This window comes from Embiotoca jacksoni, unplaced genomic scaffold, assembly GCF_022577435.1.
Source record: "Embiotoca jacksoni isolate LCO1_2020_lvr unplaced genomic scaffold, fEmbJac1.0.p SCAF_5, whole genome shotgun sequence".
NCBI classification, from domain to species: Eukaryota; Metazoa; Chordata; class Actinopteri; family Embiotocidae; genus Embiotoca; species Embiotoca jacksoni.
Window position 1 is genome coordinate 7,940,007 of NW_027185403.1, and position 16,438 is coordinate 7,956,444.

A 16,438-nucleotide genomic window follows, 5' to 3' on the forward strand; every position below is an offset into this window, starting at 1 on the left:
TGATCCGGCAAAGGCGGGGTTCACAAGACCCCACAACCCTGCTCCCCATGGGAGGGTGTAGGTTGAGGATATGTGCAGGCGAGAAAAAATACTGAGACACACAGGATGGGACTCAAGTGGGAGCATTTAGCCACTGGGAAAGTTTGAGAAACATACTATGGTACAAACTCAAGTGCCATGGCAGGCTAAATGGGTTTCTCTCTTTCTCAGTTTCTCTTATGAATCTCTGAGGACTCTGTGGCAGCACACTGCTGAATATCTGAGTCATTCAGTCTATCTTAGCTGAAATGTATCCTGATGTTTCAAATGGCTGGGGCACTTGAGTTGCATGGTTAGATGGAGAAATGTCAGGCTACACAGAGGAGAGAAGAGGAGCTGATGAAAGGATCAGAGAGGGGATGAAAAGAATAGAGAGGCACAGGTGTGTGTGTGTGTGTGTGTGTGTGTGTGTGTGTGTGTGTGTGTGTGTGTGTGCGCGCGCGTGCGTGTGCGTGTGTGAGAGAGACAGAGCACATGCTTGAATGTGAACGATTATGTACATTAATCACATTCTCCTCATATCAGTAAGTGGTAATTCTCACCTCCCTTATCTACCCATTATCCACTCTGATTTTCACTTGTTCTCCTGTTTGTCTTCTCATCCACAGTGGACATTCTTTCCCTTCATTTGTATAGAAATAGCCAGATCGGCAATTTTGCTGATTAGCTAATGGAAGCCAGATTGTTGGAAAATGCATACAATCCTGTTCAGGAATATTTTGTGCATGTGTTATCTAAATGTGGTATCATTTGAGGCATTTAGGGGACATCAGTAAATTGTAGCTATAGAAAACAAATGTTACATTGGACATTGTTCTGGCAATACAATGCTTGCAAATATCTCAAATATAAATCATGCTGTTTTTATGGGCCTGAAACAAAAATTAAACAGCTATGAGGAAGGGGGAGTTTTAAAAAGGGCATTACGTTTACATTTTTTATGTCTGCCAAATTTTCACACTGCTTCAGCAAAAATCAGACACTAAACCATGAATCGGTCTGAAGCATCCCCTTCTGTCACAGTTTGAACTGTATGTCCTATATTTTATAATGAGTAGTCTTGATAACTCAGCTCTATCTGTGAATGTGAGCATGGAGGACAACAAAGACTTGAGCTGGACAGAAAATCTAGGTTATGCAACACAGTTTGTATAAAGTATTGATCTAATGAAAACCAGACTGAGGAATTCTGAAAGTATTGTGTCATTTTATTTCTGTCTGTAACAGCAGAGCGGTCAGTGGGAATGGGCTGTTTCTTTGTGCTTCTTTCGGGTTTGTGCGTGAATGTGTGTAGGTGCAGATATGTATCTTTTTTTTTAATGTTAAACACGGAGGGATTCTTATCGTACTGAAGACTAGTGATAAATGGGCAATCTCACATGTTTGCACGCTTGTTTATTACACTATATTTGTGTGTCTTTGTGAGTCAAAAGAAACCAGTTTTAAATGACTTAAACAATTGTTCACTTTACATCAGACAAGGATTGTTAAATGTTTGTTGATACCTTGCAGGTATTTGGTCTTATAATATAGCAGTAGCCTAAATGCTAGTGACAAGTCTGAGTCATGTGTAGATGGTTTTAATCGGTTGTTACCGTTAGTGACTGTAAGGCTACTCTGTGGCAGAGTTGCTATGATAGCATGAAACTATTTCCTCTGTAAACCACATAAAAAACAAACCAAATATTTCCTAATTCTCCATCAAATTAATTTTTTTTAAGATATTTAAACACAACCTCTTAGCTAAACATTAAATACAAATTTGTGAGGTTGCCTCTTGCTGCTGAAATTAAGCTCAAACTGAGTGAATGTGAAGTTCTTTCTGTTCTCTGATAATAATTGCTTGTGATCTACAGTGGGCTACAGATATTATTTTATAATTTACTATACATGTGTATTGTATATGTGTGTGTGTGTGTGTGTGTGTGTGTGTGTGTGTGTGTGTGTGTGGGTGCACTTGACTCACTGATGAAATTTGTCTGGCCTGTGTAGATGGTGTACTGCAGCTCATAGGAAGTGACACTGAACTCGTCCTCTGACGTCCAGTGAACAGTGATGGTGTCGTGGGAGGCGGTGCACAGCTCGTCTCTTATGGATGGCGGGTTGGGAGCTTCAAAACAACATGACAACATGAAATAAAAGTTATAAATGGTAATTCATTTTTACATTTTAAATATAGATGAAATTCTAAGACAGACAAAGTGTCACACTTAAAATTTGCATAAAATCCATCTATAAAAGGAGTGGAGACGAAACGTCTGTCAAATAGCTCGCTGAAGGCTGAATAATGTTTATACCATCTGGTGGCTGGAAATATACCAGTAATATTTCACATTTTGTAGTATTTAATACCACTTCATGGAAATGCTTGTGTATTATGTCCTTATCGACCGCTTAGAATAATGATGTTTAACTCGTTTGTAAGGATATCTAATGAGTTTACTATGTCACAGGGGCTGATAATTGAATTAACCCACAGAGAACTGTTTTTTTTTCTTTAAAACATTTAATCAACCAAGACATGACACTTAAGATTTTCTCACGACAACAGCAGGATCTACTGTCCATAATTAAAGTGTACATTGAAGACCAGACAGATGCAATGCTCACCTGTTAGGTAATCTAGTCCTTCCAGAATCTTCTTCTCTCGGGAGAAGTCAAGCGCAAAGTTGTCGAACGCCTCATTCAAGTTGACATCGGGGATGAGTACTTGGGAGGAGGCCGTCGCCATGGCAACCCTTTAGAGTGGTCGGGACATGGGGTTGAGCAAAGGAAATGTCAGCAGAAGGGTAAAAATGTGAGGCAGCGAAAGGAGGGACAAGAGGTCAGACGAGGGGATGAATGGGACAAAAAGGGGAGGAGCAAGGAAAGACGAAAGGTGATGAAAAAATGTATAGGGAGAAGTGAAGCAAGTGAGGTGACAAAAGGGAGAGATGGGAGACATCATCAGTGACAGGAAAAGGTGAGAGAGAAAATATAGATGAGTAAAATGAAAGTCGAATGTAAAAGAATACAAAAAGAAAATGTGTAGTCTTAAACAAACAGTATTTCGACCTCGGTGATGTCAAAACACAGACAAACCAGACACACATTGACACACTTACTCCACAGTCTCTACAGTTGTGTGGAAATTTGCACCTACTTCTGCTATGAGCATTAGTAAGATGTCTGTGGCAGGAGCCAGCCTGAACCACAGTGCTGGCAGGGTTACACAGCAGTGCAGAGTGGAGCACAGTCCTTAAGACTTTTGTTCCTCAGTGAGGAGAAATCAGTCAGTCAATAAACTGCTCGCCAGGTCCTACAAATAAACACTGGAGCTGGGGCCAAAAAAAGATGCTGCGCTAGCTGCAGATTTTGCAAAGGTCTTTGTCTGTAAAAGAGACAGCGAAAAGGCTAACGGCCTGCGGCAGGAGGAAGGGATGATGGCATTACAGAAGTACGAAGGTGGAGAGAAAAGCTGCAGTGCTGGCCCTTAAATGATAGATGATTTTCAACAGAGGCCTGACATTGATCGCAAGGGCCGGAGACGTTTGATATAATACTGATTTCACCAGCAGCCCTTCACCGGGTTTCACAGAAGCAAAAATCAAACAGAAGCAAATTCATTGCAGAGCAGAGAGTTTGATTGAAATAGTCAAAGTTGTATTGTCAGATACATTAAAAACCAGTTTAAATATGTAGCCCGCAACACAATGCAAGTATGCTAGAGAAATAAAAGCCAGGATGACTTGTTGAAACTCTCCTCTTGTTTATAATTCTAATGAATAAAATGAAAAGAAATCAGTCTCTTATGGCAACAAACTGGTTTACAGGACATGTGCTGCTGTTAAGATTGAGGGCTACTAGCAGAAAAAAGGAGATGGATTAATACAGAACAACAAATGTCAGAAGACTATTGTGTGTAGTTTCAAAAATATTGTTAAAATGTTTTACTGAATGTACAGGTATACTACATTTTCTACCTTATTGTCGGTATGTGCAGATGTGTAAAAGTCCAAGCACTATATCACGCACCTCTCTGCTACATTTCTGGCAGTCTGGAGGAAGCGGGCGTGGTCGTTCTCCTTCAAACTCTGTTCAGCCTGTGTGATGAGGGCACTCGAGCGCTCCAGACACTGGCGGCAGTTTGCAATCTGCTGAGCCAACTTGCGAAGTTTCATAACCTGAAATAAACACAAACACAGTAGGAATCGTGATTTTTGAATAGTTGTTAAAAAATAATATAGCTAATGCGAAAATCATCTTACTTCCCTTGTTTTTACCAGTAACTGGTAGCAATGCATTAGTGCTGTCAAAAGGTGGTGGTAATGCACCTAAAAGGTTTTTTTTCCAACCACCATTAAACACTAAAAGGAGCACAAGAAGGAACATTACTACCAGGCTCTGGTAAAACATCAGCGCTCAGAGATTAAATGCTACAGTACAAACAGGAGAACTACGAAAAACATTCTCTGTGGAACTTGTTCAAAAAAAAAGAAAAGAAAAGAAAATAACGTGCATTGGAAACTCTGCCAGGTAAAGGAAGCATGTCATTAATCTATGCACAGTCATTTGAAAGCGGAATACTGAGCAGACGGTTCATCCACAGATGGAAGATCCCATCCCTTGTTGCTATGTTGTGACACACGATTTATAGTTATTCACAGAACCTGAGCTTTGATGGAGTACATCGCTGTTCTGATAACCAGACTTTTCATTAACACAGACAACAATACCAGCTTTATATTACCTGGTCTAGTAAAAGTTTCACAAATGTAACATTCACATTCTTTTACTATGCAGGAATTTTTAGCTACACCCCATCTTTCATCCCCACTTTCAAAACTCATACAAAAGTAGTTCTCCGGTGTTATTGATCTTTTACGTTCATCTTCTGTGACTGAAAATAACTTTCTATTTGCTCAGGGCAACTCGTTCCTTCCACTGCACAAATTCATGAAAAAAGTGCCTCAGAACTGCCTCTACCTCCAGCTGCATCTCAACTGCAGTCCAATGAATTCAGTCGGAGGTATTCATCATTGTGACAGTCCCTTATCCACAAATATGTCCACACTTCCACAAAATACAATCAAGCTTTGCTGCCAAATTGCAACAACATATTAACATAAAGTCAGATTTGATGGCACCCTCTGAGGTGATTCCTGCTAGAGGAAACCAACAACTAGTGATTTACTGACTGTTGGTGGCTGCAGTTTTATTACTGTAGATGAATAAACAAACACAAACAAACACAAACTCTGCAGGAATCTTGGATAGATACTGAATATGCTGAAGACTGATCAAATATTATGTTGTCAGAGAAATCACATCTTGCAGAAACAGTGAGCAGAGGAAATTACCGTTTATGTAGAGTTGATGAAAAGAGGAAAAACGTTCTGCATAAATATGTTATTTTATAGTTAGCCAAGCCTAAAATGTTGCCCTTTCTCCCATAAAACTTCCCACACATGTAACTACTTCGTACTCCGTGTATCTGACGGCTGAAAACACTCAATAATAAACTTGTAGACTCCGAGCAGAAGCCCGATCACAGACACTGTGACATAGACACAGGCACAGACAGGAAGACACAAGGAATGCAGCAAATAGGACAGAGGCTCTTCACAGGGTCGGAGGTGAAGTTAGCCGATTGCCCCTTTATTCCCACACTGACCTTTTAACTATCTTGCAAAAGAGAAGGGCAAAGATGAATAGCATAATGGATTGTTGGATCTGATATAATAACCGTCAGAGCATGAGGTACAGCTTTCTGCGCTGTCATAAATGTCTGCGTTTGTCTATTAAAGGTCCCATATTGGAAAATTTCAGACATCCATTTCTTTTTTTTAATTGTAAAGCAGGTCTAAATAAATAACTAAACACTAGAAAAGTGTCAAAACACTCAGTCCACAGAGAAACGTACACATCTCGTATATACCAACTTGGAGAAGCTGCTTGGACTGCCACAAGTTTGTTTTGTCACAAACCCGTGCTCATGTTATACATCTGCCCTCGGCACAGGCCAACTTTTATGAGGAAGAAAACACTGAGCGGTCATTTCATCTCGAACCTAGCCAGAACAGACTGCTGGAGCCATACAGCGCCCTGAAATCCAAGCAGAAAATGATGTTGGGTCACATACTCATGTTAATTTGCTTCATCCTCGTCACAAATAACCTTGCTGTGTGCATCAAGAGGCAGGCCAATCAGTCAGGTCTGTTATGTGGGGGTGTTTACAAGGACCCAAATGCAAGCTCACAGACTCGAGGTATAAGTTCCAAAGTACAGTCTTTATTGTAATAAACAAAAAACAAACAAACCAAAAGGTGGCACCTATCGTGTCCACTTGCTTCCAGTCGGGAGGGCAACTCGACCGACTGCTCCAGGGGGACACGGATGACATGGCAGCCGGCAGACCAGCGGAAGGGACGGCGTCAACTATCCTCCGAGTCGGGAGGGCAACTCCACCGACTGGTGACTTTGACAGGGAATATCCGCAGGAGGCACGGAGGCCGGAGGAACGGGAACAGGACTGACGGAGAGCGGACGGACGGGTGACTAACAAAAAATTAACCGACAATCAGAGTAGTGCAGGGGCAGGTTACATATAGTCCGGGGAGGTGATCAGGGAGATGCAGCACACCTGCAGGTGGTGATCAGGGGTGAGTGGCTGCATCTGCTGGGACTGGTGAGGGGCGTGGCCACGGGAGGTGAGGGGCGTGGCCACAGACAAGCAGACAGGGGACACAGGAGGAGAGGTGATCGGGGCAAAACAGAGGAAAAAACCGGACTCCTGACAAGGTCAGGGTTCAGACACAAGCACACACACACTTTTGTGTGCAGCCCCTTTTGACTGTAATTTGTCAACATTTGTGCTGTAATGTAATTTCCGACTGTGCATAAGGAAGCCGTTCTATGCTAATTTGAAATTAAAGTAATCTATTTATCTTCAATGCGTCTCATGTCCTGATTCTGGAAATGAAGTTAGTTTGATGAAACTCCACAGTAAGTAACAAACAGTAAGCAGCTTGTGAGCCCTGAGATTGTCAACAACAGGTGAGCTGCAGAACAAAATAGCGTGGATGGCATTTTGAAATAATGATTAAATGAAGCCTCCATGAATTTTTGTCAAACAGTGAAGTAGGTAAGCTTTGTTGTTTGAAAACAAAATCATTTCTAATTTGAATTGATACACAAAACTGAACTGAAATGAGCAGAGACAACATTCAAAATTGTCAGTGTGCTTTAAATATTAGTCATGTGTATTTTTAGCGACACAGTTGTGCTTGCCAGGTTTGAATTATGCAAAAACATCCCCCCAAAAAACCCACGCTGGGTGACAGTTGGTTAAGAGCTTGCCGTCAAAAGCTCTCAAAGAATCAAAACAGTATCTAATGTCCACTCGCTTTCTCTACTGGTGGAAAAGCCGCTGCGAGTAGAAGCCTCTCTAAGCTGGAGACTTAATGGAGTTTTCAATTGACGTCTCAGCCGCTCTTCCAGTAAGTCCACCATAATCTGTTGTCACTATAAATGACATTTGAGCAGGTTGTTGACTGCAAAGAGAGGACAGACGAGATGGGTTTAATGGATGGGTTATTATTTGGCAACATATGCGGCAAACAACAATTTTAGTGATGATTACTCCTCTCCCTCAAAATAATGGACACAGTCTGGCATGGTCTGTGTGTGGGATTCTCACCTCGTGTGAAGACGGCCTCATTTAGAACTGAAATTAAACCGTCTTTAATCAAACCTTAAATTTGGTACTGCCCGCCAATCAGTATTTCAATTTGTTCTTCAGCCTTGTATTGGGTTATGAAAATAGGCTTAAATCTGTTCTGTCAGGTTGCATTACCTCAGTGCACAACAGTAGATTTGAGCACACGACAGTATTTTTTGCAAGTGCACAAAGTACATTTTGAAGGAACTATTATTTAATTATGAGCAAGCAAATCTGTTGAAAGCTCAATCTTACTTGTGTCTGCTGTTCCAAATAGGTGCACACAAATAACTGTCCTGGACCAAATTTTCTGTCTTTCTTCCAGTTCCAAGTAAACTTTTGCATGATTTGTTTGTAGTCTGAAAGCAAATGGAACAAAGACACTATTTTGTGAAAGACGATGTGTGGTTTTAACATGAATTCAAAAAGTTAAACAACAAATAAATCCAGCTCTTGTTGCATGAACTGTTATCTGTCAATTGTTTTGTATCTTTGGTAGCATTTTGGACTTGGTTCCTTTAAATCAAATGAGCATGAATATGAGCTGGACCAGAACAAAGCTCTGTGTGTGTGTGTAAATGGAATGCAAAAAAGGTAAAAAGGTGTTATATAAGTGCAGACTATTTAAAGTCCAACGCAGCAATTTGTCATATTTTCCCTCAGTATGGATGAAAATGTTTGCCCATCCATCTTCCCTGACCTGCACCATCAGCAGGTTAGCGTATCCAGTGTTATTTGCATGGCCTTTTGAGAGACATAAATTATACAACCACAAGAGACACTTTTCAAGTAAATGTAAAGAAAGGTTGTTTTTAGGCATTTAAACTAATGCTGTTGAAGAGTCTCTAACTTCCATAAGTTTGTAAAAGGAAGTTAAAAAGGACAAAACAGATCGTCAAAGACAAAGTTGTTTTTAAACATAAAGTGGAAATAGTTAAAAACCCAAAAAGGGATTTGAGTTGTTAATCCTCTAGGCTGGAAAGGAGTTGAAATAGTGTTCCGAATGATAATGGAGGACATGGAAGACATGCGGTCATATGATGAAAACACTCACACACATCAGGCCGTGGGAATAGTGTGTGTTTTGTTTGGGCAGGGAGAGATTAAGCATGACTGCTGAGTCTCCTTTGCGAGATACCGAACTCGTTAAGAGGAGAATGGGAGCACCTTTAACGGCTCTGCTCACCGTGATCAATCCTGCATAATCCTGTTATTCTGCTGCAGAGTCACCTCTGAACACTTTCCCGTCTGAGTCTGTCCTCAACAGGAGAGCGCATCAGGAGTTTGTTCAAATGCATAAAATGAGTTGGGCTTTCCGAACAATGGCTGTGTGAAATATAAATATTGTCTCTGTCCACCACTGTCTTTCCAGCTGACTTCCATTTTAACGCATCTGCATTTGCTTGAGTTACTCAGCGCATTTGATTCGTTTTCTTTGACCCTTCAAGGGAAGCTGTGCTATTTTACACGTGCTACCTTTTTACCTCCGTCTCCTGCATTTCACTGCTCTATCCTCTGCTAGACAGCCTTTTACAGACCCAGACTCTCAGGAGAACAAGCCTTGCTCTTTGTCTGCAATCACTGCGGACACACTCTGACCCACTTCCTCTCTCTCATTCACACACCTGAACACACACATACCTACTTCCGTGCTCGCGTTAAGTGTTTGGAAATCTTTCATCTCTCGACAACGCTCAGCGAATCCTCCACGAGCACTTAAAAACTTCACCTCTGGGAGGGTCTCTGTCTTGAAGCCCCAGGTGCTCATGGGGCTCCACCCATATACACATGGGCGCGTGTACACACATACACCCCCACAGACACAGCTGTTTGTGCAATGAGTCCTGGACTCCAGACGGTTCAGAACAGTCTTTCCTGCCACCTCAGGTTTTCTCCAGACACATTCAGGTTGGCTGCCTTCATGTGAGGGAGGCCTTTGGTGCTCTCTCTTTTTCCTCACTTGTTTTTTTTGTTTTTTTTTCAATTCATTTTCATTTCTCCTGAAGGCTGTATATGATGTGTGTCTGGGTGAACAAGCGGACAAATACAGAAGTAGTCTCAGAAGTATATTCTGGGGACTGCTGCTCTCATGTTCATTCTCCAGTACAAAACCACAGTGGACTGAGTAATTGCCATTTTGCCTGCTTCAAAGAACAATAAGTGAATTAGTGTAAAATGAATGAATCAAAAATAATATGAACTCAACATCTCTTTGTTCTAAACTGCATTAATCAATAGTTTTTACATAAACACTTAATACATTTATTATGTTCAATATCAAATTGATTGCTCCTGATGACAAATGCCACTTCCGTCTATGGAGCTATTTAGCCACTTTTAGCTCATTGTTTTGGTTTAAGTGTATACAGAGATCGATATACTACCTGGTTCTCCTTCACCACAAGGATCAACACCATATCCAGCTTCAGGTGGGATTTTTCAGGGAAAAACTGAAGACCTGAATGTATGCTACCCAGCAGACAAAGTTGACAACGAGATGGTAACTAGCAGATCATTTCTCGGGTGTTTAATGGTTCAGTGTATAAGATTTAAGAATACGAATTAGTATATAATAACTTTAAACTAAGAATTGTTGTGTTTTCAGAACCTTAGAGTGAACCCTTCACATATACATAGGGAGTGAGCCCTCTTCCATGCAGGCCGCCATGTTTCTACAGCAGTCCAGAGGGGACAAACCAAGCACTGAGTCTGTAGAGGAACTTGTGTGTTTTTCGCGAGTTTCAACGCCACTTTCTGTTGGAGGGTGAAGTGAAGGATATTCAATTGGTTGCAATCTGCAAACTCACCACGAAATGCCAGTAAATCCTACACACTGCTCACACACGACAATATTCAACTTAAACAATTCAGGTTATGAGAAACAAAACTCCAACGGGATGATAACGTTGCATTATGTCTGCTGGAGGTGTAAAGACAGGCAACTAGTTGTTAAGAATAACTAATCCCTCACTGACTGGGTAGCTATAAGTTTTCAGACAATTAAATTGCAAAATGATTAGTCTCTTATCATGTCTCCCTTAATAGACAAAAACAGTCACTGTAACTTTAAGTTGCTGAAGCCATCCAATTTAATAATTTCAGCTGAATTTAAATATTCTTGACTGCGCTTGAACAAAAATGAAAACAGTTTATAGTTGTCCTGGGAATACTTTAATACTTTACCTTGGACTCTTTGATCTTCACAGCGATGACCTGTTTTCTCTGACGGATGATCTCCACTAGCTCATCACACTCCTCCACCAGCTTAGCTTCATGCATGGCCGTGTTAACCTGGAGAGAAAAGTAGATAAATGTAAACAAATAAATAAAAAACTCCCTCACACACTCACTTTCAAACCGGCAGGCACAATGGCAAGCAAATGTATGTATTTATCAAGAGCACATTATATTACACTAACTAACACTGTATCTTGCATTTTGTTTAGTCTTAGTGAAAACAAAAAAATGTGTCTGCCACGCATGTTTTTTCTGCCTCTTTATTTGTGAGGAGCTTGGTGCGGTTTCTCGATTGGCAGCCAAGATGACTCATATCATCACATACAGAGAATGTCATTCATTTCTCAATTTTGTTGTGCATTCTGCACATCAGGACAATTTGCCTCCAGCACCTGGATTAGAAATAACTTGTGATGAACAAAACAGAGATAAGTGATTTCCAATTTAATAATTGTGTAAATATAAATCATAAATAATTTAATTGCAAAGCACACATTGATCCAGGAAAAAAATAAATACACATTTACATACAGTTGCTTAATTGACTGGTGTAGTGGGCATGGCAGGTTGTGATAAACGACAATTCAGTGTAGAGTGAAGATCGAACTTCATTACTCATTTTGTCAGAAATGTTCTGCTCCTTGCTGGTAGGAAAGTTTAATACAGCGCTTGAAAAGCGGTACAACGCTGTTGTATTTAAACCTCTACTTATTTTTTATATCTAACTTCAATATTGTATACAAGAAGGACCATTATATACTAAGAAAACGCTGCATTACATTCCTAGAGATGCATGTATTTACAAAATATGTTTACTTCACTGAGTGAGAAATAGGCTGAGGATGGTTTGAATACTGAGAGCTTCATTAAAAAAAAAAAAAACAGTAAGGGCCTGTGTAGACAATCATTAATTCAAAGGCAGAATATGCTTACGACATGCCAAGTTAATAGAGTCTGGGATTATTTCAGGACCAAAGTTGCCACGGCAACTCATCATCAGTTCACCATTTCAGGCCAACACTAAAAGGACAGCCAACTTCAAAATTGGGGGGTGGGTGGGTGTTACTATAACGCTAAGGCTGTTTGCTGAATTGCAGCAATAAACCCCTGACCAACAGGTCTGCCAACTGCAAAATACACTTATAATTACACCAAACGCTTCTGAAACACTTATGGCAGGGGTTCAAATGAAAAAAAAAATACTGCTCCAACATCACTGCTGAGGCAATAAAGAGAGCAGAAAACTAAACAGCAATGTGTGCAATTACTAACATTTTCTTCATTGCAGGAACATTTGACCTATCACAATTAGGGTTTATTAAGGGATGAATGGTTTGCCAATGAGTTAGCTTTAATCACTGTTTCACCAACAAATATAATGTAATGTTACACAAACTTATGTGTTAGGAAACACACCTGTCCTGTTAAATGAGGCAAAATATTCACTGGGAGTTAAGACTGGCCAGAAACGGGAGAGAAACCTTATCACTGCTTTGTCAGGTCCAAGAGTTGGACATAATGAATCAGTCCCTCCAGGATTTTATTTATTATTATTATTATTATTATTATTAATGCAGATTCAACCCATGTGTGAAATATTTGCACAGCTTGGATTTTTGCAAAATTGTGATTAATCTGCAATAAACATACTCAATAGAAGCTCTGCTGAGGGCATTAGAGCCCAAAGTATGCCTTAGCAAACAAAAGTTGCTTTATAAAAAAAAAACAAAAAAAAAACCTCATTTACAACTAGTAAGGCTCTTGGTCGATTGGAAAAAAAATGGAAAAACTCAAAATGGCAAAGTTACGAAGTAATGTAGTCTTATCAGGAGAATTAGGCTACCAATCGGTACCTCCCTGAAACAGTATAAACATACACTGTGTTAAATTGTATGAGTTTATACACTATTACACTTTTGTAAAGCAATGTACCTTTTATGACTTAAGAATTGTTTCTAACGCCCATGGTTCTTTTAGGTTCCGAAAAAAAGAAAAAAAAGAACTATAATATTTCCAGCTATTTCTATGTGTCTCATGCTCATTATCATAGGAAGTGAAAACATATGAATCTTTGTTCTTTTGATAAAAAGCCACAACAAAATCAAAAATCAAAAACATTTTATCATAAAAATTGAAAGAAAACCATGTACGGATTTATTTATCTATATTTTTACAAACTGCTCTTTGTGCACTGATGTAAGCATGTAAAAAAACAAAACATGTAGCTTCAAAGATAAAATACCTGTACAGTTGTACTGAGTGCAACTTCTACACCGTGATGACAGGAGTCACCACTATTTTGTCTGTGGGAGCCAACTCAAAACATCAGAGAAATTGCAGATTTACTCCAGCAAAATAAAACAACCCAGCGCAGTGACTATGGGGAGCTTTCACTCAAAAGAGGCAACTGCAGAGTTATCTAGAAAATGAACACCAGGGGCAAGAAATGTCACCAACACTTCAAACAGAGGCCTACAAAAGATGTTTCTAAAGGCCTAAAAAATTCACAAACAGCAGTGTTGCTTTAACTGCTTTATTGCGTTCTGCAGCGTTTGTTGTCACAAAAAGCAACGGGTGAGTGTTTTCTGCGGTCCATGGACTCTAGAGAGAGAGCGTCTGAGCTGGCAACCCTCATACAGTGCTACACCAGAGTGTACACTTAGAGGAGACACCATTCACTGTTCTGACTGGGTTTAACAATCTTAAACTAGTGAAAAGATGACATTTAAATCAGAGTTATGGCAATAAAATAATCAGTCCTTTAAGTCCAAAGACAAATAACTGTTATGGTAATTACAGACTGAATCACTCTAAAATGCTCAAAAATACAGTTCATTGTAAATTACTGTAAAACTGCAGCAAATGTTATGAGACACTCTGCTTATTTTGAAATTGGAAGGGCTTCTTTATAACTTTATAACTAAGTAACTTTTCTATTCATTGCCCTGATTGTCTACAATGAATTTTCTTTAAGTCATTTTAAATATATGATATGATTTCTCTTATTTAATCATCTGTTTTAATCATTTGTTAAATATTAAGTCATTAGTCTTTAGGAATTTTAAAATTAAGTTTTACCACGTAGGGATTTTTTGTACAGTGTTTACATATAAAATGTATACATATATAACTAAATATTACACTTTAATGTATTCTCATGCAGGCAATAGTTTTGCTCTAGTTTTGGCTGTTGCATATTGTGACTCATCTTTTTTTGATTAGTTTCTCATCCTTAATTTTACTGGGTTGTTACTTCCTGGCAACTTACTCTAACAACCAAGTTCCACTCATCACTTCACAAAGCTCATTACAACACTGCTATCCATTTAAGCCTCATTACACAGATTTGTACTGCTATCTTTGTGAGGATATGCATTGACATAATGCATTCCCAAGCTCCCTTACCCTAACTTTGACCATCACAACTAATGGCTAACCCCAATGTAGACCTACTTTTGTAACCTAATGTCAAGTCTTAACCCTCAAAATGCCCTTTGAAAGTGTGTCAGAACGTGAGATCCGGACAAAATGGTCTTCACTTCCCACAAACACCCTCTGTCTGAAGATCAAAACTCAGATTGGTCCTCACAAAGATACACGCATGCACGCAGACACACACTGCAAAGAGCAAACAGGATAAATGCAGCCTTTCGGGATCACTGTGAATTACAACTGGACTACTTGGCAGCTTTGAACGGAAACAACCCCACCTTTCCCCACCCCCTCTTTTGCTTGATTCAAAACATCTACCTGCTCCTGACATTATTATCCACTCCCTGCCACACAAACAGTGCCACCTACTGCGCAGAGCCCTATTTATGAGACTCCTCTGCAGGTGCACTGAAATCCCAGTGTCGACTTCAACTATAGGTCTATTATTGGGATGTGAAGAGTAACCACACAAACACTTTCAAACACTTTCCAGCTGCTGCTGCTATTAAAGTGGTCGTGAACATTTGTGAAAACATTGTTTCACAGTGACTCAATTTCAGGTGCCAGAGAGTACAATAAAAGGATGTTCCTTTCAAATTCCTTTGCATTTTTTTTTTTTTTATCAATAATAATAATTACGCATTATGCATTTAGCATTTAGCAAACTAACTGGGATTAGCATTTCTTATTTGGATTTAGCCAACAAGAAAATGATCTCATTCATCCATCCTGTTAATGCATATCTCTTCACATATGGCTATCTTATCTTGTCTTCCTATAATGCAGTTGACATTTAAATGCATCCTGTACAGTACAAATATCGCAAGCACATGTTGGTATCAGCAGTGATAGTTACATTCTATTAGGAACAAAGGTAAAGTGCAGACCTCATAGCAACTGAGTACAGTTTGTTACTATTGGAAGCACATATTTCCTCTGATGAGTTCAGTCTTTTAAAACTGTTAAAACAGTTTTCACAGCCTTTACACCTTATGTTCTCTGTTGTATTACACCTGGTGAGGAATCTATTTGCATGAGCGATCCATCGCTGGCTATCTTCTGCTGATATGTTGGGACTTGCAGTAATCAATCCATCCAAGAAGAAAATTATTACTGTATTGCGTTGAAAAATGGAGAGTAAGATGGAGGGAACACTATCCTGGGAAGGTGAAACACTGTAATGGCCAAATTTTCTGTAGTCCGCCTAACTTTTCCCCTTTCCTCACTTGGCACAAGTCTTTGGCCATACAGGAAGGAAAACAGGCAATCAGTGTTTTATGTCCTAATGAGTAATTAACACATTTTTATTTATTTAGTTGTAGGAAATGGCAGTAATTGTGAGTTATGTGTTAAGAGTTTTTGAAAAAGGGAACACAGTATCAAGAAAAGCAAATCTCTAATTGTAAAAGTCATTAATAAGCCAATCTAGACCATGAAAATCCAAATGTAGCCCGCTTATTTTAAACAGACAGCATAACATTAAATCAAAAGAGCTGTCCATCATAAAACTACATCAGCTAGTAAACCGTCACCACATTTTCCACCTCCGCCTCTCCTATGGGATGGTCTCACTGGGCACATATGCTCACATATGCTCCCATACATCATTAGGCTGAGTTCAGCTCAAGCATTATGTCAAGATTCAATTTATTCACCCATATTTTTATATTGTGAAATGAGTGCTGCATTACTTACGAGCTAAAATTAAACAGAATGAACAGTTACAGCATATAGATGATTTTTGCCAGTTAAAAATGACTGACAACTGTTTCAGCAAATAATTGTGACTTTCTATGTGTCAATCATGCAGACTCAAATTGAGTCTTTGCTTCTTAAATTCCCCTGATATTATGATTCAACATTGTAATTCCTCACTATGCTGTGATTTTGAGGAAATTGGTCGACTCCAGAGAAATGAGCTGAATTGTGTGAGATTTAATGATGCTGCAATGCTCATTCAGTCTCAAAAATGCTGTGAATTTGTCACAAAAAACTCTCAGCTGCATCACCATAATAACAATAAATTACCTT

At 39.4% G+C, this 16,438-nt stretch overlaps 1 protein-coding gene across 4 annotated transcripts in view; it reads right to left on the reverse strand.

Moving 5' to 3' along the window:
* mid2 (midline 2) overlaps positions 1-16,438 on the reverse strand; it is a 144,734-nt gene that overhangs the window by 23,321 nt on the left and 104,975 nt on the right. For all 4 annotated transcript variants that reach the window (XM_069170436.1, XM_069170437.1, XM_069170433.1 and 1 more), the window contains 4 exons: positions 10,922-11,029; positions 4,054-4,202; positions 2,650-2,777; positions 2,006-2,149 (listed from right to left, as the gene is read on the reverse strand). In XM_069170436.1, coding sequence (XP_069026537.1) covers positions 2,006-2,149; positions 2,650-2,777; positions 4,054-4,202; positions 10,922-11,029 — 529 coding nt within the window. The remainder of the gene's footprint in view (positions 1-2,005; positions 2,150-2,649; positions 2,778-4,053; positions 4,203-10,921; positions 11,030-16,438) is intronic.